The sequence below is a fragment of the Solanum pennellii genome, chromosome 2 (assembly GCF_001406875.1).
Source record: "Solanum pennellii chromosome 2, SPENNV200".
In the NCBI taxonomy this organism is placed as follows: Eukaryota; Viridiplantae; Streptophyta; class Magnoliopsida; order Solanales; family Solanaceae; genus Solanum; species Solanum pennellii.
In genome coordinates this window covers 43542354-43565717 of record NC_028638.1, presented here as the reverse complement: position 1 = coordinate 43565717, position 23364 = coordinate 43542354, and the positions used below count along the sequence as shown (strand labels likewise).

Below are 23364 nucleotides of genomic sequence, written 5' to 3'. Positions count from 1 at the left end.
TCCTTGTATCGCTTATATATGTAATATTTTTGATACAGTGCAAAATAATAAATAAATTCAAGTATGATTTAGATGGTATTTGGGTTGGAAGTATGTTATATATAGATTAATGTAAAAAATAGTTATATATATAAACCGGCTGTGTATGTCAAATTAGTATTATAAATTTATAATGTATGATTTAGATCTTTTTATTAACGTTTAGACAAAATAAAACATGTTCTTACTATTGAGAAGGTTAGTTTTGTTATTTTACCATTTAAGCAAATTTATACTACTCAATTACTTATTATAGCTGTAGTTTGCTATAATTACCAATCAGGACTAACACTATACATTAATTATGTGGGCTAACTTCGAATTTATATAATTAGTCACATTTGTATTTGTATAAGGGTTCGCCGGAATATACAAATATATATGTATAATATACTCGCCTCTCTCTCACTCTCTGACCTCTCTCGCTCGCCTCTCTCCTCCATCTCTCAACCTCGCTCGCCTCTCTCCTCTCTCTCCCAATCTGCTTGCTTTTTATATAAAATGCATATGTATAAATTAATATACAATTATCTAACCAATATACATATACAATTCACCTCTCTCCTACTCTCTGCCCTCTCTTGCTCGCCTCTCTCCTCCCTCTCCCAATATCGCTCGCCTCTCTCCTCCCTCTCCCGATCTCACTCACCTCTCTCATCCATCTCCCAATCTCGCTCGCTTCTCTCCTCCCTTTTCCAATCTCGCTTGTCATATATACAAATACATATGTATAATATACAATTATCTAACTAATATACATATACAATTCACCTCTCTCCCACTTTTTACCCTCTCTATCTATCCTCTCTCCTCTCTCTCCCAGCCTCGCTTGCCTCTCTCCTCCCCATAACATGTAGCTACGAATTATAATTATCAAATTATAGCTATAGAAAATAATTAGACTATTTTTTATTTGCTATATGTGAAAGTTATACATATATATATTTTATGTGGATATCAGTTGGGCCAAAGTCCCATCCAATGTACACTTTAATTAAGTCCAAACATGGTTAAAATACTTTCATCAGCCTATTTTGCTAAATATACTCCTTCACCTACCTTTGTGGCACATTTTATTTCTTCCAAAATAAGTTTTTTTTTTCTTTTTTTAAAAGAAATTATTTATTACTTGTTATTTTCTTATTTGGTTGAAAAAACAATTCCATTCCATCAGATTTTTTTCTTTGTTATTTTTCCGACTCGAAATAATATACATTCTATAAACAATATCTGATTCTACGTACCTTTAATTGTGGGCGATGATACACAAAAAGAAATTGCCATGCAGCTATTTCAATGCTATAATTTGAAAAAAGAGAAAATTTAGTGGGAGGAATAGGAAGTAATAAACAATCAAAATTCAGAAGTACTGATTATTCATTAAAAAGGAAAAAAAAATATATGCCTTTTTAAAAATATCACGTTACTAGAGAACTTCAATCGAATCATTAACGATTAAAAACATATCTTAACTATTATTTTTATAAATTTCATACCTCAACAATGCATTATTTGATATCTCCTTTTCCTGCCTAAGTTATTACTGGCGATGTTATACTAAAACACATACCAAAAGAAGGACCACAATTATCAAGGGATCGGAAAAGAAAAGATATAGCTGGACCCCTTCATCGGAAAATTATGTTAAACGTATAACATTGAATTACCACTTAACACTATTCTTAGCAACTACCTTCACCACTACATATACTCTTAACCATGTGAGTACTTATTAATCTTGTATGTGGCGTTGTTTATACTAAATTTTAAAGCGATTGAAAATAAATTACAATCACAATAAAATAAAAAGAAACGTGTAATTTAATTCATCAATATTACGGGTACAATTTTGTTCTCTTCTCATCAGATTTATCTGTAATGATTTAGATTTGATCTATATGGATATTTCATCGATTTTTGAAATATTCGAGATCTTGATCTTTAAACATATTATGGGATATTTTGAGATATTCAACATTTTGATCTCTTTATAAAAAATTTCGATATGCAAAATTTTATCACGAAAGTGACCGAGCAAGCAGATGATTTCCCCTAAGGCACCGATGAACCAACGCCTTCGTATGTATAGTACCCTTTATATAGGCATAAATTAGGGTTTAAGGTTGAATAACCTACACTTTCTAGAGTCTCAATTCGAATAGAATACGTCTTGTATAGTCCCATAAAATTTCAATATCTACGGGCATATTAATTGAAAGTATCATTATAGAAGGCGCGTGATATAAATGCATTAAACTACTAGATTTGATGTAGTAGAATTTTGGTACTAGTAGTATTTATAATTAGTAATTACATGTATAGAATTGTGTAACCTATCGAGAGAAGAGTTAGGAGTTTTGGAGTTAATTAGGACGCATGATGAATGTGCATGGAGTAAACGGAAAGTAAGAAACTTTGTTTTTAACCCCATGAGGCAAGCAACTTCCCTCAAATGGTGGAATTTCCATATGCTTTTTCTTCCTATTTCATCCCCTATCATTTGGACAATTAACATTTCTGATATGGTACAGTGGTGAGACTGTTTCACCGAGTTTAATTTTGAGTATAGAGAAAATTTTGTTATATATATATATATATATATACTCATTTCCTTCTCTTATATTTTCATCATCACTTGTTTAATTTCTCTATGGTGCAGTGGTAAGTGGTGAGACTGTTTCATCGAACTCTGAGTATATATAGAGAAAATTTTGTTATATATAACTATTCATTTCCTTCTCTTACATTTTCATCACCACTTTGTTCAATTTCTCTATGGGAGCGTCAAGCACTCTGCATCGTGCGATTCAGATTTCACCGAAATTCTAATGTGGATTTCAAATATCGAAAATTTGGACAATTGACTAAATTTTATAGTACTACTCTATTCAACTCTATATAGTCAAACAAGAAATTAACAGCTACACGAAACATACTTACAAGTCAAAATACACAGCAGACATCTTTCTTAAAATCATATCTTTCTCACGTGCAACAATAGAATAAGTTTGAACTTTTGTTGGTGATCGATTGTTCAAAATGATAAAATATTCAAAAACTTAGGTGTATTGAAAATATTTTCTAAAAAAATAAATGGTTTGATTTCTTATTATTATTTTTTTATTGATACGTAAGTAAAAAAATATTACTCCATCGTAAAAACATTTATATATATTTATCCATAATCAAGGCATGTATCTAGTCTAAGTTACTAAGTTACTCTTAATCTTATTTTTAGTGTAGCATTCTGATGAATACAACATTTCTCAATTAAATTCAGTAAAACTCTTCAAAAAACTTAGTTAAAAGTATATAATTTTACTTGAGAATTGCAGAGAAAATTGCTGCTTGTTATTATAAATTTTTTTTCGTTTTACAGTATTCATTATACTTCACTCACCACTCAATACTGTTAAGAGTATTAATTATTGACTTCACTTACACTTTGTTTAGGTTGTTTTTTTTATATATCGTTTCATAATGCACCGTATCGTCAAGTGTTGATCAATACAACATTTGAATAGATCATTTTTCCTCGTCATATAATGTCACATGTATGAGCATTTTAAAATATAATCTTATAAGAACAGTAGGGTACGAGATAGATTTATTAAAAATATGGTATAAAGAATAAAATAGGATTAAGAAGATAAATTGAGAAGATGAAAAAAAAAGGTAATGCAATGCAATCACACCAAAATAATTGCTACACAAAATGGACTTATCGTTATTACCTAACGATGGATTAAAATGACAGACTATAACAAAATTTAAACAACAATCAAAACTAACACGTCATTGAAATTTAAACAATACAATACAATACTGCAATAACCATCCAAACAATTTGTTTTTATCAAAGAAAAGAAAATAGAATCACTTCAATAATAATACAAAAGAAAGATATATACTAGTCATTGATTCAGCACCATGGCAAAAACACAAAATAGTAGCTAAAATTTATATCAAGAGAACTTGTATATGTCATTATAACAAAATAATGAGGAACGATAACAAGAACAAACTCAATATATCGTTTTATATATTTGATGATCAAGAAATTCATCATATGAAATATTAATTGGAATCATGTTACTCTATACATTTTTAGTTGATCTATGGTGTGTAGGGTAATTTATTATTAGGCCTAATAGAAAAATGACAAAAAAAAGTAACAGAATTAGGGTATGTGTTATGACATGGTGAAGATCCTGAAGGAGGCACATAACCTTTTGGAAGCATTGCTCTATACGTTCTTTTTCTATCTGATGAACTTTTTCCCCTACTCTTCAACTTTAATGTTCTTGTATTCATCTTCATCTTCATCTTCTTCGTATTCGTTTTCGTATTCGTATTCATCAACCCTACTCCTTCTTGATTCTTGATCATGTCATGATCATGTAAAGATGATGGAACTTCTGATCCAAGATTCTTGGAATACTCAAATTCTTTTGAACAAGTTAAAGAGAGGTAATAAAAGAAGAAGAAAATTAGAAGAAGATTCTTTTTCTTGATATTATTCATATACATTTTTAAGAGAATTCTAATTTGGAATTAATGGATTGAGAGAGAAAAAGAAGGGCGGATTAATTGATTATCTTGTTTGACTTATATATATATAAATAACGAATGCCTTTTTGGGAAGAGTAGATATTCATTCGTTACGATTAAATCCAACTACATCAGAATCAGAGTCTCGTATTAGATGGACATTTTCTATTTTATATTGATAATTTTAAAAAAATTATTAATAAATTGATAAAAAAGTTAATTAATTTTATTCTAATTTAAATATAAGATAACTATTTTTTAATAAGATATTTATCTAATATCGAACTGATAATCGGAATAATATATGTATAGGTATATGGGAGAGAAGCATAATAGTACAGTTTGACAACTTTAGGCTCGTGGTAATGTTAACATTCCGTGGAACATTCATGACTATTAGATGCGAAATAAATGTAACACTTCTATTTCACTTACCCAAATGATATAACTTTGAATACGACCTATTTATTAAAAGGAAAAATTACTAGTATTCGTTTCGTGCTTCATTTGTGTGAATTATATTTGTTATAATCATTTTTTAATTTTATGATTGGACTATGAACATATTAGTTAATTCGAGTTTTTATAAGTTGTTTGTCTTGCTTCTCGTCGAACATTAGTGATAGTTAGAGGCGGAACCAGAATTTTCGATAAGGGAGTCCAAAATCTGAAAAAATAGACGCATGAAATAGTCGAAGGAGTTTCACATTTACTATATTATACCTAAAAAAATTATTTTAACTAACCATATGAAAATAATATAATTTTCTGCCAAAAAAGGTTTGAAACCCTAAAAATATGATGGCTCCGCCACTGGTGGTCATTGCTAGAGTTTTATCTACTACTCGTATATAAGTGTCAATATGCACTTAACTGAGGGTCAAAATGTCTGCTTCACCTATGTGCTTATTTACATAATCAGTTGTTTGGTCTATTGGTTAGGCTTGACAATTTAGCCCCAAGATTCAAGCCTTGCCAACATTTTATTTTGTTTTTCTGTTTTAATTTCAGCTTTTTTTTGCCATAAATCAATAGTATTTTTGATAATTAAAGACCTCTACATCTACTAATTGATTTACGTGATTTTCAGCTTGATAATTTCTGTTTTACTTAGTAGAGGTCTTTAATTAATTTTATCTTATTTATTAATTTGAGGTTTTTGACATTTCGTATTACGTAAATATTTCTTATTCATATGTTAGTTATTTCATCTTAACCATGCAGGAATGCGTCAACATGTTTGCTTCACATGTGTGGTTCCACACTATAATTAGTAAAATGTTGACTCTTGAAATTTTATTTGTGTTACATATATATATTGAGTTAAGAAAAGTAACATATATTGTATAAAGTACGTAAAGGTTATATAAATTACAATTATTAACAAAATAAAATATTCAAAAAATATATTAAAATTTAATTAACTCGCTAAATTTTACCCATCACATAAATTAATAAAAAAATAGATATTGGACCCCTACTAACATCGGCGCATATGTCTAGTATAACTAATAATGGTACTTTAATTAATATAGTCATTTAAATACTTCTATTATTTTAATAATAATTGTGATAGTTTATGTAATAATTGAGTCAATTGAAAATGTTTTCAAAACTAAAATCAATAAGAGCTTACGTAAGATATCAACATTTGTGGTGTTATATAAAGTATATTAATTTATATATACATATCTCATGACTTACAAATTATTACAAGAAAAGTTATACTCCTAATTGAAGAAAAAGAAAAATTAATAATAAAATTATAATTAACTATCATGTATTTCAAAAGATATATGTTATTTTCTCTCAGATTCCAACAAGGGTTATTTCCAACTTCAAGAATGTTTGTCATTCGTGAAAAGGCATTATCTCTTATCTTTATTTCATGAAAGTTCATTTCTGTAACTTTAAATCTGTCATGATAAAACGCATAAACGATGACTAGTCAAATCAAAATTGTATGTTTTGTACATTTCATAGGACTCTTTGCTTTTCTTTTAGTATTCAGTTACTATGCTATGAAATTCAATGTTACAGTGGTAATGCTTCATTTCCGGAAATCATGAATCAAACTAGGTACATGACTAATTTTAATTGGTATAACATTCGATCTAAAGAAAGTTGAGTTATTTCATGAATGATTGTTATGTATTATTATTTCACAATAGATCATATTATATATATATTTGTATCGTACATTTTAAATAAATAAATATTTGGATAGATTGTATTATATTACGTTGTTTCTAATGTCACACTTTTCATAATTCGAATGATAAACCTACAGGAAAATTAGAAAACGAGGTACAAGTACTATGAAAGATAGAGTAAATGATAAAATAGAATTTTTAAACTATTACGTAAAGACAAAATAAGAAGAAAATAATAAGGTAACATATAATCACACCATATCATATTTACCTAAATACGATATAATAAAATCTAAGTAACCATTAAAATAAATATTATACTTAAACTACCTATACAATATAATAGACAACAACCATCATATGCATATTCATCTGACATAATTTCAACATTGAGTTGATTACGAAGATTGATGAAACAATAAGAACGAGTGTGGAGTTAAAAGGGTAAAAAAGATTGTCAAAAATTTCAAAAGGGCATATTAATTTTTTTTAAAAACCAAAACGGTAAAATCGCTCACGATGTAGCGACTTGTACCTTTTGAAAAAGCGAAATCGCTGCAATAGCAGCGATTTCTTAAATTTGCATTTTCTTTTTTTTAAAAAAAAAATTAAACAAATCGCTCCACACGGAGCGATTTTCAAAATAAAATAAAAAATTTCTATAAGTCGCTGCAGAAGCAGCGACTTCCATCAAATTTTTTTTTTAATTTTTTAAATTTATTTTTTGCTTTATTTAAAAGAAAAATTGCTTCAATTTTTTTTTTAAAAAAAAATCATTGGCAACAATTTTTAATTAGTTTTTTTTTAAAAAAAATCAAATCCATGTAAAGGCAGCGATTTACACTAAATTTATATTTTTTAAAAAAAAAAATCAATTAAACGCTGCAAAAAAATTAGCCGATTAAATTAAGTTTTCAAAAAAAATAAAAATTTAAGTGTAAAGCAAAAAATGTGTTAATTAAGAATTCATAACATAAAATGAATTCTCAATTAACACATTTTTTGCTTTACACTTAAATTTTTTTTTTTTTTAAAAACTTAATTTAATCGGCTAATTTTTTTGTAGCGATTTAATTGATTTTTTTTAAAAAAATATATAAATTTAGTGTAAATCGCTGCTTTTACAACTATTTGATTTTTTTTAAAAAAAAACTAATTAAAAATCGCTGCCAATGATTTTTTTTAAAATAAAATTGAATCAATTTTTCTTTTAAATAAAGCAAAAAAAAATTAAAAAATTGATGGAAGTCGCTGCAGAAGCAGCGACTTATAGAAAAAAATAATATTTTTTTTTAAATTTTGAAAATCGCTCCGTGTGGAGCGATTTGTTTAATTTTTTTAAAAAAAATAAAAATGAAAAGGCAATTTTAAGAAATCGCTGCTATGGCAGCGATTTCCCTTTTTCAGAAGGTATAAGTCGCTAGCGTTTTTACCGTTTTGATTTTAAAAGAAATTGATATGCCCTTTTGGAATTTTTGACAATTTTTTTTACCCTTTTAACTCCACACTCCAATAAGAACAATAGAGAGAAATTTCTTTGTGTTTATAGAGAAAACTCAAGATAACAATGAAGAGGGGTAAATATGAGTTAGTCCAATTTTATTAAATTCATATTTGACCAAATTTATTTTCACTCGTATTTATATATATAAGTAAATCACAATCTAAACATTTTCAATACACTCAAATTTGACAAATTCGCCCATTTGTCACCCTTATGTGTGTCGAAGTCTGAGTTAATAACTCATAAAATTGTTTAGTTGGCAGAGGTATAAAATATCACGAAGAATAATGTTGAATAAGGTGTATTAATAATGCATGTACAATTAATTATACAGAGATTATTTTTTATATCTTATTTGATTTGTGTATTAAAAATAATATCTATTACATAATTTCTAAAAAAAGAACTCCACAAATATGGTGAAAATGATGTAAAAACAGTTTTGAGGAACAATTGTGTTTTTAATCATTTTAATACATGCGTTAAAACTAAGTGCATTACTAATATATAATTTTTCATGTATTAATTATTTTTTATTTTTGGTCCTCTAGCCATTCTATTAATATTGAAGCTGCAAAAGCATTGATGGGACAAAGCCCAGCATCTTGGGTTTGAAAAAGTATTTCAAAAAACATACTACTAATACAAAACTTAATACATGCGTTATTATTTCTAATGCACTCTATCAAACAAATTTCTTTCATGCTAGGATGCACGTGACTTCGATTTTCTATCATTTGTGACAATATAATAATGTTCAATTTTTCTCGTTGTTACTATTCTTTGTTCATGAGGAATAAACCCCAAAGAAAGTAGATTAATAGATAAATTAAACCTAATTTGTCATTTTTATCGTTATTAATTATTATCAAATTTATGATTAAAATAACTACATACTTATTAATCATTGAATCAATTTATAACTAACTAATAAAGGATAAAATTAGAAGAACACTCTAAAAGTAGTATTGAAAACTAAACAATTAAGTTAATTTAAAAAATAAAAAATGTCTCAAAAATTAATTTAATATAGAAGGGAGGGAGTAGTTAACAAAGGCATGGAGCTCATGTTTCAATTTACAAGTCTCTTTACTTATAAATTTGCTTCAAAAAACAATAACTGTAACTTTGTTATACTCATTTAACCATTCTTTAATTTCAAAATTTTGCATATTATGTTTAAAAAGTCGTAAGTTCATTACTTTTTAAATTCCGTATCCAATTAAACTAAGATACATTGGAAATATTTCATTCAAGAAAATGTAAACTCCTATTTATATAATCCTACATAATATTGTACTTGCCTCTTGCTTTCAGAACACTTCAAAACTCCTATTTTCAGAACAAATCCCAACTCATAAAGCAGCAAGAGATATAGATGGACTTAAATCCTTGAAGCAAATAATGTAATGAGCATACAGAAAACACTTGTCTGAATCAATTCCTAGCCTTGGAAGAAGGAAAAAAACAATCCAATGACCTCCAGGGCTGCAGCAACAAGCAAGTATTTGTCATACAAGAAAAATATCATAACGAGCGTGATCACATGCTTTCTTATAGGCGGCTGATAACCTCTTCCACCTCCGATGGTGAGTATAGATGGTAAGTTGGAGATACCCTTGCAATATCAACATTATTGGGAGTCACCTGAATCAAATAGTGGGAGCTTTTTCAGAAACAAGGAACGAAATCATGAAAATGGAAGTGTCATGAGGCTTATTGCTTACCTTCTCTTCCATCACTTGCTTAAGAATGGACAGTGCTATGGTTTCAGCCTCTTTAAGGGTAAGGTCCTGCAGGAAAAGCAGATAATCGACTTTAGATCAGCTTTAAGAACCATATAAAAACTAAACTCCAGCTATTCGGTTCCAGAAATAGCCACCTACAGTTTTAAATTTTAAGAGTGAAAAGTGACTGATTTACTTCCCTCTATTGGAGGAAGAGAAGAGGGGAATGGTATTAGGGGTTGAATAGGCAACGGAAAGCATCAAACAAACCAAGCTGCTGCAGACTGGACAACAGTTATGAAGATAGAACACGAGATTTCTTGAATGCTCGTTTCCACAAACATCTATTTTCGGAAGTGTGAAGGCTAACATGCTTATTTAAAAACGTACAAGTGGGTGAGCGCATCACCAATCAAACTATCTACTCGAACTAATAAGGTTGGACAGCATGTTTGAGCTAAGCAATTTAGGGCGAAAATATGAGGGGAAACCCTCCTCTACTTCTCGGCCATCCATGGAAGATACTTTATATATGCGGAACTCATGAAGTTCACCAGCATTCAAGCATCCAAACAGTTGAAATGAGGGTGAATAAAAAAAGGAACAGGACCTATTATTATATCTTCCACTATCAACATTACCTCCAGCCTGCTGCAGACTGGACCGTAATTAGGACTATAGGGGACATGATTTCACTAGAAAACTAAGAAAACTTAGATACCTTGTTATACTGCTCCTGCAAAGAGCTATCAGCACCTTCAGAACCTGACCCAATAGCTTTAGCATTACATTGCCAGAATGTACCAGAAGGATCAGTATAGTACCTGCACATCAAAATATGGCGACATTCAGCATCTACAAAATTATGTCCCTTGATACCCACAATCAGGGTAGGAAGTAATGAGAGGCCGAGTACTTGAATAAACTATGTGACGTTAACAGTATGCTTATGAAATTCTGAATCCAGTACTTCTCAAATATGGCGACATTCAGCATCTACAAAATTATGTCCCTTGATACCCACAATCAGGGTAGGAAGTAATGAGAGGCCGAGTACTTGAATAAACTATGTGACGTTAACAGTATGCTTATGAAATTCTGAATACAGTACTTCTCTTAGGAATATAGTCAAAAGTCTGATTTTAGCAGCTCATCACACACAATTTATCATGGCCAGTTGGTATCATCATTTCCAGGAATGTGATCTCTTGACCTTTTCAGTATTTAATATTCATTAACAACAACAACAGCAACATACCCCAGTGTAATCCCACAAGTTGGGTCTAGGAAGATAGGATGTATGTAGACCTTACCCCTACCTTTGTGGGGGTAGAGAAGCTCTTCCCAGTAGACCCTCAGCTCAAAGACTATAACAAGGAATTTAGAGATAATATTTGAGCAACATTGTAGTAATTTTGGAGAGGTAGGTTTTAGTGAGCCAGTGCCTAATACATAAGACAACCATGACAGGTAGGTTAATACACAATCATCCTTGTTGAGCTCAGGTCAATACGCAACGACTAATGACCGTTTACCCTTCTCCTGCCGGGAATAGAGAACCATAGTTTATTAAGTAGAGCTTTAAAATGGCATGGATCAAATCGTGGCAATCGGCAGTGCTTCCTGGATAGATTTATGTTAGGCATCTAATTTAAAGCAGATGTTTGAGCACTAAGATGAAATCTCCGTGCTTCTTAATTAACTCTATTTAAGGAAAGTGTATAATTGAACTTACTAAAAGAATGCTTGTCCAGTCTCAAAAAACAAAAACAATACTAGTGCTGAGTAAAGAGCTGTTCTACATGGAGGGGAAGGGACCCTAGAAGCAAGGAAAGACTAGTACTCCCTCCCGTCCATATTAAGTGAATTGTTGGGACTTTTTTCATAGTTCAAAATAAATGAAGTGAATTAAAAGTTCAAGAGAGTTGCTGGGACTTTTTCTATATTTACCCTTCATTTAATGAGGTTCTTAACTACTTCACATTTTCTAGGAGAAAAAATTGGGAATAATCAAAAGGGCAATAGTGGAAAATAGTCTTTGATTTATTAGCCTTGTATATTTTTCTTAAGGTGTGTCATACCTCAACAATTCACTTAATATGAAGTAGAGGGAGTAATATATTAAGTGCTTAATATTCAATTTATATGAAAGCACTTTTGAACTAATTGAGATAGAATTAATTTTACATTAAAAAAAGCTCATTATCTAATAAAAATAGAACTAAAATTTTAGAAGTGATGTTCAATACTATATTAAGATGATTTGTGTAGATTAGAGTGACTTGATGAAATTTATAGAAAACATGGTCAAAAAAGTGTAAAGGAGTTTTTCCCATGAGATTTGGTATTAATGCATCTGAGATGCAGTGGAATTTTAGTCAAATATTTTACACTGTTTTCTCGAGATTCAATATGCATAAGTCCAACTTAGCCGAAGTCAAAGTAGTATTTGAAAGAAAATTTGAGAGAAGAAGAAGTCTCTGAAAGATAATATTCTGGCAGCTCTATCAGACTTGATTCAATACCAAGAGAAGAAAATATTGAAAACAAAATATCATAGTTTCAAATACCATCGTAGAAGAGATGCAAAGACTTACAAGCTGGGACCATTCTCATCATGACCAGCAATGAGAAGGGACACACCAAAAGGCCTGGACTGCATAAAACAAACGAGATAGACCATTAATTCATGAAGGTAGGACATCTAACCTCACAATACTCAAAACATACAATAGGGGAAACTCTAATCCTGCTGAGGAGTAAGTCAACTGTAGAAACTACGGAAGAATATCTATTTCTTCTGACAAACTTCTTCAACAACACTGATAATCTCCAGACATCCAACTTTTTAGAATATGTTATGAAATAAAACAAAAAGGGAATGAAGAAACTAGATCAGCACAAGACAGTCATTAGAGCAAAATGCACACCACAAAATATGATCATGATTAACCAGGTGATTCCAAACAGATTAATTCATACATGATAACATTATAACTTATCCATAAACAACTTAATTAACTAACTAGTTAAATCATAAATAACCATTTGCCCTCTTCCGTTCTCCCCTTTCCTTTTGTCCAAGATAACCAGACAGGCTAAGCATATCTTTTGTCCAGCTTACACTATATAGAATCACCACTCTAACTTCATGAGTTCTTTACAAGCAAGTTCATAAGTATCATGCATCATTTTTCCATAGAATATAGAATGTAAAGAGGAGCAAATGCACTTATATAGCTGATAAACTATGATCCTAGGTCCTAGAACCTAAGAGGATCTCAGACTCAACAGCCAGCCTCTAGATCTATCACTACCCAGCTGGCATATGCAAGAGCATTTGAAATACAACTACAAATTGAGAAACAGACACATATAGAGATGATCACTGCCTAAAAATCTTCACGCTGATCACTGATCTCTCTTTTGGAGGGGGGAGGAGATAAATGTAGTGACCTGTTACCTTTTCATTCTAAAGTTAGCATAGGCAATGTTCGAAAGCACTTGAGATACATGCACAAGTCCTTTAGTGAGACATAAAGAGAAGGGAACAAGGAACTATCACTAATTATATTTATTTTCACCTTGTCACATGAAGTAGTTGCTGGTTTATATGTATTTTACTTATTCACTTGATGAAATTAACATAAATAGCTTAAAATCTAAATTCCACTTCATATAAAGTCATCTTTTTAGTTCCAACTAATATTTTAGACAAAATAACTAGGGAATAGCAAAAGATAATATTGGAAAATGTAAAAAATGCTTTCTACAAAATAAGGCACCACTAATATTTAACTGAAAGATAGTCAGAGAGAAACAAGCAGTACTATACTAAAGTAAAACGAATCTCACCATAGATTCTTCATCACCCTCACCAAATCGCAACGCCAAATCACAGAGAGCTTGGGTAGTGGACTCAACAGTCATGGGCTCGCCATAAGAGAATCTATGGTTCTGTTGAAAGGGGAAGGGAGGACAAACAACAACACAAAATCAGCAATTTACCACTATCAGACAAATACTTGAAGGTTAGAGATGTTTTCCTTAATACCTGAGTTTCAACCCGTGCATGTTCCACAAGAGTCCGTGCATCAGCTATCAATCCACTCATTGCACAGCCAATATGCTCGTCAATTTCCATAATTTTCTCCACACTGCTTGGCTCCTAAAAGAATATCGAAACCGTGTCATGAATGAACAATACAGAAAATAAACTGAAGTTATCAGGCGAGCGTATAGCATGTTCTCTATTATTTAGATGAACCAACTGAGTGCACAAAATAGAGTGATAGCCAAGCAAGCAACAAAAGGGAAATTGGTCTGCAGCTTTTCTAATGCTTGATCTATAAGCCGTGTAGCCTACTATGGATATCTCTGCCACCAAGTTTAACTGTTTCATTTCAATTTCATCAGATGCCCCAAAAGAGACCACCAAGTTTAACTGTTAAAATATAGGTATTACCAATAATATACTAAGCACTAAACAGTGTCAATTTATAGTTAGCACAAATGATTTTTCTAAAATCAAGTAAGGTGAGGCACCAATGATATGGTGACACTAGAAAAGAGACTTCAGAATAGAGACACATAGGGTTGGCATTGCCTTTTGAGGGGTAAAAAGGGGTTTTAATTTTTCCCATTAGTGAACTTGCAACTTTAAACTTCCATTAATCGAGTCAGAGGAAATTTAGGTTGTATAACGCCTCAACGTTCTTCATATTAAACACAACTCCAACCATATTCAAACATGCTTTGTTATTTCCTTATAACGCGACCATTCAATGTTTGTACAATTTATATTTAGAAAAAACGCCACTGCTTCTATGTCGATGTCAATTAAGAAAATTTCAAAGGAAAATGAGTAGTCACAAAGTTAACGCAGAGAAATGTACAATTTGAGTTGTGTTGTGGAGGGGGAATAACTCCTTTCACAAAATTACAAGATTCCCAACAACTAGCAATCATTTCCCCAATCCTGTACCCCACAAAATGCATACTTCAATTTACGTCAGCCAGCATTTCTTATAGGTGTTATTGCTGAAAAATTGAACTTCCCATCCACCTATAACCCATGAACATAATCAATAAACCATACAGAAGTAACAAAAAACCATCCCCAATGGAAAGGGGGAAGCAAGTGTTACAAACCAGAAGTGGTGAAGTAATGCGCTTCTCCACAGCAAGAACAACTCCTTCCTTAGTCTTCAATCCAATTGCAGTTGAACCCAACTTCAAAATATCATAATTTCAAAACCATAAAACCAAAAAAAAAAACACCCATCAGCTATTTTCAGTCCCCAAAAAAAAATTCACACAGGAAGCAAAAATAAAAAAATTTACCTTGATAGCTTCAATAGCATATTCGACTTGAAACAATCGTCCTTCAGGCGAGAAAGTGTTAACACCTCTATCGTACTCAGTTCTTCATACCCAATTTCCAAAATACAGGAAGAAAACAAAATCATTCAATTCCGATTTCATTGAACAAAAAAAAAAGTAGATTAAGCACCAAACAAATGCAAATCTTACCTTGTAAGAAACATCTTTTGTTGAAATTTTGCTACAGATTCAAAAACCCTTTGTTGAGATTTTGTTTGAACTGAAGATCAGTAAGTTTTCTTCTTCTTTTGTTTTTAAACTTGATTAACAAGATATTGTCGCTCTACTTCTTTTTTTGTTGGGCTTTTGACCCGTTGGAGTCATTTGCACTTATAGCCCATTTGCGGGATATGAATTTATATTTTAGTATAGTAATATTTCGTTTGGACATAACTTTAATTTTTAACGAATTTATGTCTCATTCGGAATGATTCCAATTGGTATAGGAAAAAAAATTGTATTGTATGTTTATTGATTATCTTTTTTGTTTATTTAAGATGAATATATAGATTAATCTTTTTATTTATGTATGTAATTTCTAACACGTGTTTGTTTTTTTTAGATAAAAAGGACCAAAAATTAATTGTAAGCACCCCTAATTAGGCATTGTCGTGGTTAGGTTTTTATCTCACACACAAAAATTGAAGTATATAGATCCATTTGGTTCCGATACTTCCGTTTTTAAAAATTATTTTTCTATTTTTTCTTGATTATACTTAAAATATAATTTTTTTCATTTTTTTTGGTCTTTTCTAAAGTCGATATATTTAGAAGGATTTGAAGCAACGATGAGAGAGTTCATTAGAAAGCGAGTTGAGTATTTAGGACGCTCTATTCTTGTTATGGTCTTTGTTACTGGATTATTTTGTGAAATAGTGATTAAAATTTTGTAATCTATGGTCTAATTGAATAATTTTTAATTTGAACATGAGGGTGCAAAGACTAAAAATTCAAAGAAGAACTAATTATATGCCTGAGAAATCTTTCATGATGATTATTTATTCTTGTGAATAAAAGTAAGAATATTTTTGGAGACTTAAACTATTAAAAATATATCAAATTTACCTCTAAATATATATATTTTGGGGTCAAAATGTCCTTGTTATTATATTTTGGCTTAAGATAGTACTCTCTAACTAACCAAATGGACTAAAATTCCTTTCTTCTAATGATTGTTTCAAACAGGGGGCGAAGCTACAGTAGCCGAGGGGGATTCAGCTGAATTCACTGACTTTTTCGTATATTTCATATTTGTAATAAATTATGAAGTAGAATGTATATATATTTCTTGCGAACCAATGATAATAATGAAGCGTTTGGCCCGATGATCATTAAGCACCCTTTGATCGTTATTCTTTTTCAAAATTTAGAATCCACTGATATGAAATTTTGGCGTCACTGGTTCCAAAACAAGAGAGAATGAGAGCCAATTTCACCTTTAAACTATTTTGTATCGAATATTTTTTTCTTTTTTGATTTTCATCGACAATATCCAGCTATTTTTATTAGGAATCAATTAAATTTTAATTTCAAGTAATTACTATCTTATAACAGCAATTTTCAATGCGATAAAAATCAAATTTGACATATAAATAATAATAAAAATAATATTTATTAGGAAAAGACATAGATTCTCCCTTGAACTTGTGTCGAAAAATCAGTTAGAACATTTTAACTATTCAGATGATCTATTACACACCTGAACTTATTTAAAGTGACATGGCAGAGAAAATATTTTCACCTTCCTTTAGGTACGTGAGAAGAAGAAAAAAATGTTAAAATGACAAATTTAAACATGTGGCACTATCTTATTGGTCATTATATAATAAAGTATTATAATTTCTAATATATTAATTATATATTTTTTTAATTTGTGCCCCCAATTTTTTTTAAATGTTTTCACATTTTTCTTTGTTTTGACATCTTCTTCTTCAACAGTTCTTTACAAATTTGTTACCATTAATTATTGTTCATTAGCCTCATATCTATTGACATATATTCAAACTCTTACGGAAAAACTCTTAAAAACTAGAAAGGAGTGCAAAACAAGATGATTTTCATCTAAGTTAATAATGTTTCAATTTAATTAACTTTATAATCTTCATACTCAAACTCATTAGAGGATCCACCAAAAAAGAATATTGAAAAATAATCATTAGAGAGATTATGACTTTTATTGAAAATACAATATGGTTATTTATTCATCAAATTCATGATTATATTTACCTAAATTTTTCAAAATCCATTGAGAAAATGATTACTTTATGTTTGTCTTCACTATTCTTATCAGAACACCAATCACAATGTCATTTTGTCTCAAGCCGCCATCAATAGCATATTTAATTATTCACTACGCACAAAAAACACAAATGAAATGCTTAATTTGCATCCATAAATATCAATAATTTTAAAGAAAAATACAGAGCTGAAAGTAATTTTACAGATCTGGGAGTTGTTTTGTTTCACCGGCAACAATGGTGTTGCCCCCGCCTATTACCATTGTCAACATCTCCTACTTGATAATCATCTTACTATTTTCGTCTTGTTTTCTCTTTTTTTGCTTCAGTTTATGAAGAACAAAGAAGAAATAAATTTAAAAATGTAAAGAGATGGAGAGGGGAGGAAGAACACAAATAGTAGAAATAACTATTTTGGGGAAGTGTGAGAAAATATTGAGGGAAAAAGGTTAAAAGAAATATATAAAATAATTAACGTCATTAAAACGCGTGTATAACATTTTCTCACACAAAAACTGAGATTGTTTTTGGAAGGGATCATTAATACCACTTTAAACAAGTTCAGATGTGTAATAAGTCATCACAATATTCTAAGTGTGTAACTGACATTTCGAGACAAGTTCAAGGGAATCTATGCCTTTTCCCTATTTATTATTCCCTCTGTCCCTATTTACTTGTTTATATTTCCTCTTTTAGATGTCCCTATTTACTTGTCCATTTTGACAAATCAAGAAAGGACAAAATTTATTTTTCTATTATACCCTCATTTAAATTTCTCGAAAATTTCTAAGTTTTAATTCATCTTTTTAAAAATCATATTTAATAAGAATAAAATTATAACTTTATTATGTTAATTATTATTATCTTAATATATATATATATTTTCTAAAGTGGACAACTAAATAGGAACCAGAGATTACTATTCCATAAACCTAATAATTTGAGTTAGAACTAAATCCTTTCTTTTCATGTTCATGCCTTGACTCACTGACACGTTGTAATTTAGGCATCCATTTAGCTGTGCCTATTACACATATGACAACTAAAATTTAGGTCACCTACCTTCTCCTCTCTTAATTGCTATCTGCCCTCATTTGTTTTTCAGAACTTAACTCCAGCTGTTTATCCACGAAGTTATGTGATGGAGTGATAAGTATTATTTCATCCATTTTAATTTAGAGGGCTTTTGAGTATAGAATTATTCATTTTTTGATCAGAAATTTTTAGTTCACGTCCTTTTGAAAATATAAACTTTTCGATATAAATCTAAATTATTTTATTAAACTTAGATACCGACCATCAAGGAAAAAATAAAAAAAAATTTCACCCATTTTATTTCCAAATTCATGACATGTGCCGTCTTTTTCTGCCTTTTCTTCTTATAGGAGTAATAATATCCTCTCTTTTTTTCCCTTTTTTATTTATTTTGGGATGAGAATCTTGTGATTGAGTAGGTGATAAGCATTTATATCGATATTTATTTTAAATTAATAAATAATTGTTATGCATATAAACATACAATGATAGTATATAATCGTGAATACTGAGGGGTAACTCAGCTGGTAAAGGCCTGAGCATAAAGTCCTTCAGTTCGCCAGTTCGAGCCCAGACTAGTGAGACATTATAGATCAATCGCGTTTCTAGGGCTCCGTGAAATTAACTATGATGCACATACTTTGAAACAGCGGGACCCGATGGATCGGATTCGTAAAGCGATATTCAAAAATCGCAGCAAAAAAAAAACTAACAGTACATAATCATGACTAATTGATATTTATACTCATTCCATCAAGTTACATTAACTTGGTCTAGAAGTTATAGTGAACAACTTACGAATTAATCGAAGTTGTTTGAATAGTAAATATCTTTTGTTTGTAAAAAATCTTGAAATGGATTAAGAAAAACTTTGAAATATTTACCTAGTAAAATCATTTTTAACATTCTTACAGTTCAAAATTCACCACATTTTATATTTTGTAAATTTCTTAATTATATGAAAATGAATCAAGATGTAGATTTTATGTATGCAGCTAAAAAGGTCCAAATAGAAAGAGAAAAATATAATCCAGTATAAAATATAGTTCCATTTTCATTTTTAACTTTGGTTACATAGGATAGGATTACAATAGATTATAAAAAAAAACAGTAATTTAATTATTTAAATTGTACTAGTAAAATAAAAAAACACATTATTAATTCCTTAAAATACCCCTGAAACCTTCAACTTCACTTCTTCTCCTCTTCTTCCTCCTCCTCTTCAAAAGCCGACACAGGAAAAGACCTAGAAAGTCCAGTAGGGGTAGCAAAGTTAATCTTCTTACACTCCGGATCGGAAATTGAAATATCAGAAATCGTAACCCAGATGAGGATCTCCTTGCTCTTTACGCCGGTGAGCTTCTTCATCCGGCGATCCTCCACAAACGCCGTCACCTCCGTATCGTACCAGACGAGCTTCCCGATCTTCTTATACTTGTGCTCTTTCGCCTTCTTCTGTTTCAGCCACACGAATCCGGTTTCTGCGTTGCGGCCGACTTCTACGATGTCTTCAAGTGGGAGAAGACCATTAGGCATGTTGATTTCCTTCAGGAGTTCAAGTGATTTCTGCTTGCAAACCACCGGATCTGTGTAAATTTCGGCATTTTCACGGTGGCTTGCGATAACTTGAGACATGTTTTCCGATTTCACAGAGATTTTAATTTTTTAAAGCGATTTGAGGAGGGTGAGGATTGTAATTTTGAATTTGCGAGTACTCGATTTGGGATTTGGGGTATATTTATACAACAAAGGTACGATGTTAAGTTACCAAATTGACCTTTAGATTATTTATTTTTTTATTTTGGAATTCTCGTGACGACTTTTTTTTATGTAATTTAGTAAACGTTCTGCCATACTCTTTGAAATTAATAAAGTCGTTTAACTGCGTACCAGATGCTGACTTTCTTTTTAATTGATATTATATTTTAACATTAATTATTTAAGTATTCTTATTTATAATATTTGAGTGTATTATAAATTTTCTAATTTATAATATTCGAGTGTATAACAAATTTTCTAATTTCGTTGCTTGCACTTATTTCTATTGATATTTTTTATATTTGATAAAAGACCATTATATTAACACTGTCTAATGATAATTTTATGGAGAAAAAAATAATATGTTTGTTCAATTGTAATTGTTAATTAGTGGTGACAAAAAGGGGAATTGTAAATAATACTCTACTTGAGAATTCAATATGGAAAAAATATTTTAATTCTTTTTAGATGAAAAATATTGAAATGCTTTATTTTAATTTTATTTTACGATGAGAGTAAAAAAAAATCCTAACTTTTCAATAAAAATAAATTTATATAGTAACAAGGGAAAAATATTTTTAATTTCAAAGTAAATGAATAGTTGCATTTTAGGACTAAAACATATTAATGCACTTTAATCAATGTCAATACTAATGAATGATTTGCTTATTTTACACTATTATTTATCGTCCAATATAAAACTGAACAAATAAAAAAAATTATAATTAGCAAAAGAAATGTACATTTAAAATATTTTTTTTGACGGGACAAAGATTTCATCTTTTTAATTATAAAGAAAAATAATTAGTTCTATAGAAGAACATAAAAGAAAAAAAAATTTACAATTTTTCTAGTGATATCATTTGGCTAATTCATACTTTACCCATATTATATCCATATTTTTATGGGTTGAACATGAATATCAACCCATATTTTACCCATCGTAAAAAGTCACTCACTCAACCTATTAAAATATAGGAGAGCTAGGCGAATTATCAAAATGTAAACTCATTTTATCGATACTATTGTAAACTATTGATTTTCCACGCTTCTTAAAAAATTATAAATAAAATAAAGAAAGTACAATTGAATATCTTATCTTATCCTATCAAATTTAATGTTACTCTATTTCATGTAATTACTTTAAAAATTATATTTTTAGATCTATAATTCCGAGATAACTATATCCGTAACCCAATAACCCCTACGTAGATTAACCAAATTTTCATTTTTTTAATTTGTGTAGGACCATCCATACCTAGTTTTAGGTCTATCCCTCTACCAAGAAAAAATGGTGGGAGTTTTGAAGGTAGAAGATTAGGGTTTGGGAGTGGGCGGGTGGAGAAGAATGAAGCAACATGTCCATATTTATGAATCTCACCTCAACACTTATTTATTATTTACATATCTCCCAACCAATTCCTCTCCCCTATCAACATTTATCTAAGTCTTTCGCATGACGCAATCGACTCAGTATTCAATAATATTATTCATCGTTGATTTGACGTAGAGATTGATAAGCAGAAAATGATAAGATAATTCATTTAATTGTCATTATTAAATATTAGTCACCTAAATATTGAAGAATGAATAATGAATAACAAAAGCATTTGAAATGATAAAAAAAGTAAAATAGACAGAAAATGATAAAGTATTCATTAATTTTTGAGAAAATACACAAGTACCTCCTCAACCCATGCTCGAAATTCCAGAGACACAAATATATTATATTAAGGTCCTATTACCTCCTGAACTTATTTTATAAGTAATTTTATATCCCTTTTTGGCCTACGTGACACTAGCTTGAGAAAAAAAGTCAATCAGCGTTAACCCCACAAGATAGTGCCACGTAGGTCAAAGAGAGTTAAAAATTATTAGTAAAATAAGTTCAGTAGATAATAGGGCCTTAATATAATATATGTGTGTCTCTGGAATTTCGAGCATAAATTGAGTATATTTTTTCTTAATTTTTAAGTTGAATAATTATTATTAAAAATATCTCAAAAATAATATAGTAGAGATAAGGAAATGAACGAAAGAAGTACTTTTTTATGATTTTTTTTTTTCATAAAATGAAAATGTTAGTAATATTTTGAATGATGAGCTTTTAGAGAAACTCTAGAAAGAAAAAAAATAGTAGTTTATTTTCTTTATCAGAAAAAATAACGGATATATTTGAAACTTATTCGTTGTATTTTAAGCCTCATTAAAATGAAACGACAAGAGAAGCACCCACTATTTGATTAAATGAGGGTGAGACAAGTATTAATTTCACGTATCTTCAAATCTTTTTTTCTTTTTATGTTTCGTTTATTATAAATGGAAACAAAGAAGCTGATAATTTTTTATTATTCCATCTGTACGATAATATTGTTTATTATTTTACATATTTCTTAAAAAATTATAGATAAAAATTAATTTTATTATGTTATTTTTTGAAATATAATAAATGTAATGTCTTAAAAAATAAAATAACGAAAAAATTATAATTAATGATAATTATAAATTATAAATTAAATGTAAAATTATTCATTAATTTCAAAAATTGAAAAAATATTATTGAACATCTCAAAATAATAAAATAAACAACTATCGTTAAAACAAATGAATATTTTTAACTCCAAGATTTTTTAAGTGTTGAATAAGCTAAGCAAGTTTCTCCTTTATCATATTGGGAGTTGAGTATGTTTTTTTTTACGTAACACATAAATATGATCCTTAATTTGTCTTTAATGGATAAGTATGTTCTTCAATTTTTGAATATGCACAAGTAAACATTTAAATTTGTATAAAATTGAACAAGTAGATACACGTGTCTTACATGACATAATACACATAAAATGTCATGTAGGTTACAAAATTACCATGTAGGGTGCCATGTAGAACGATTATGTTTTTTTGCTCAATTTTATACAAGTTTAAGTCTCTACTTGTACACTTTCAATATTAAAAAATCATAATTATCAATTGACGTAAAA

The 23364-nt window shown here is 29.7% G+C and overlaps 2 protein-coding genes across 2 annotated transcripts; both read right to left on the bottom strand.

Moving 5' to 3' along the window:
- Positions 1 to 9475: 9475 nt before the first annotated feature.
- On the bottom strand, positions 9476 to 15663 carry LOC107008899 (proteasome subunit alpha type-5). Its single transcript, XM_015208110.2, has 9 exons — positions 15507 to 15663; positions 15318 to 15399; positions 15126 to 15206; positions 14029 to 14142; positions 13830 to 13931; positions 12572 to 12630; positions 10696 to 10798; positions 9975 to 10040; positions 9476 to 9894 (listed from the first exon to the last, which is right to left on the bottom strand). Exons 1-9 carry the CDS (start codon positions 15518 to 15520, stop codon positions 9802 to 9804), a joined length of 714 nt encoding a protein of 237 aa, XP_015063596.1. The 5' UTR covers positions 15521 to 15663; the 3' UTR covers positions 9476 to 9801.
- A 3991-nt stretch (positions 15664 to 19654) lies between these two features.
- LOC107008822 lies at positions 19655 to 20392 on the bottom strand. The gene has a single exon (XM_015208013.1). The coding sequence runs from the start codon at positions 20261 to 20263 to the stop codon at positions 19820 to 19822; it is 444 nt and encodes a 147-aa protein (XP_015063499.1). The 5' UTR covers positions 20264 to 20392; the 3' UTR covers positions 19655 to 19819.
- Between the last annotated feature and the right edge of the window lie 2972 nt (positions 20393 to 23364).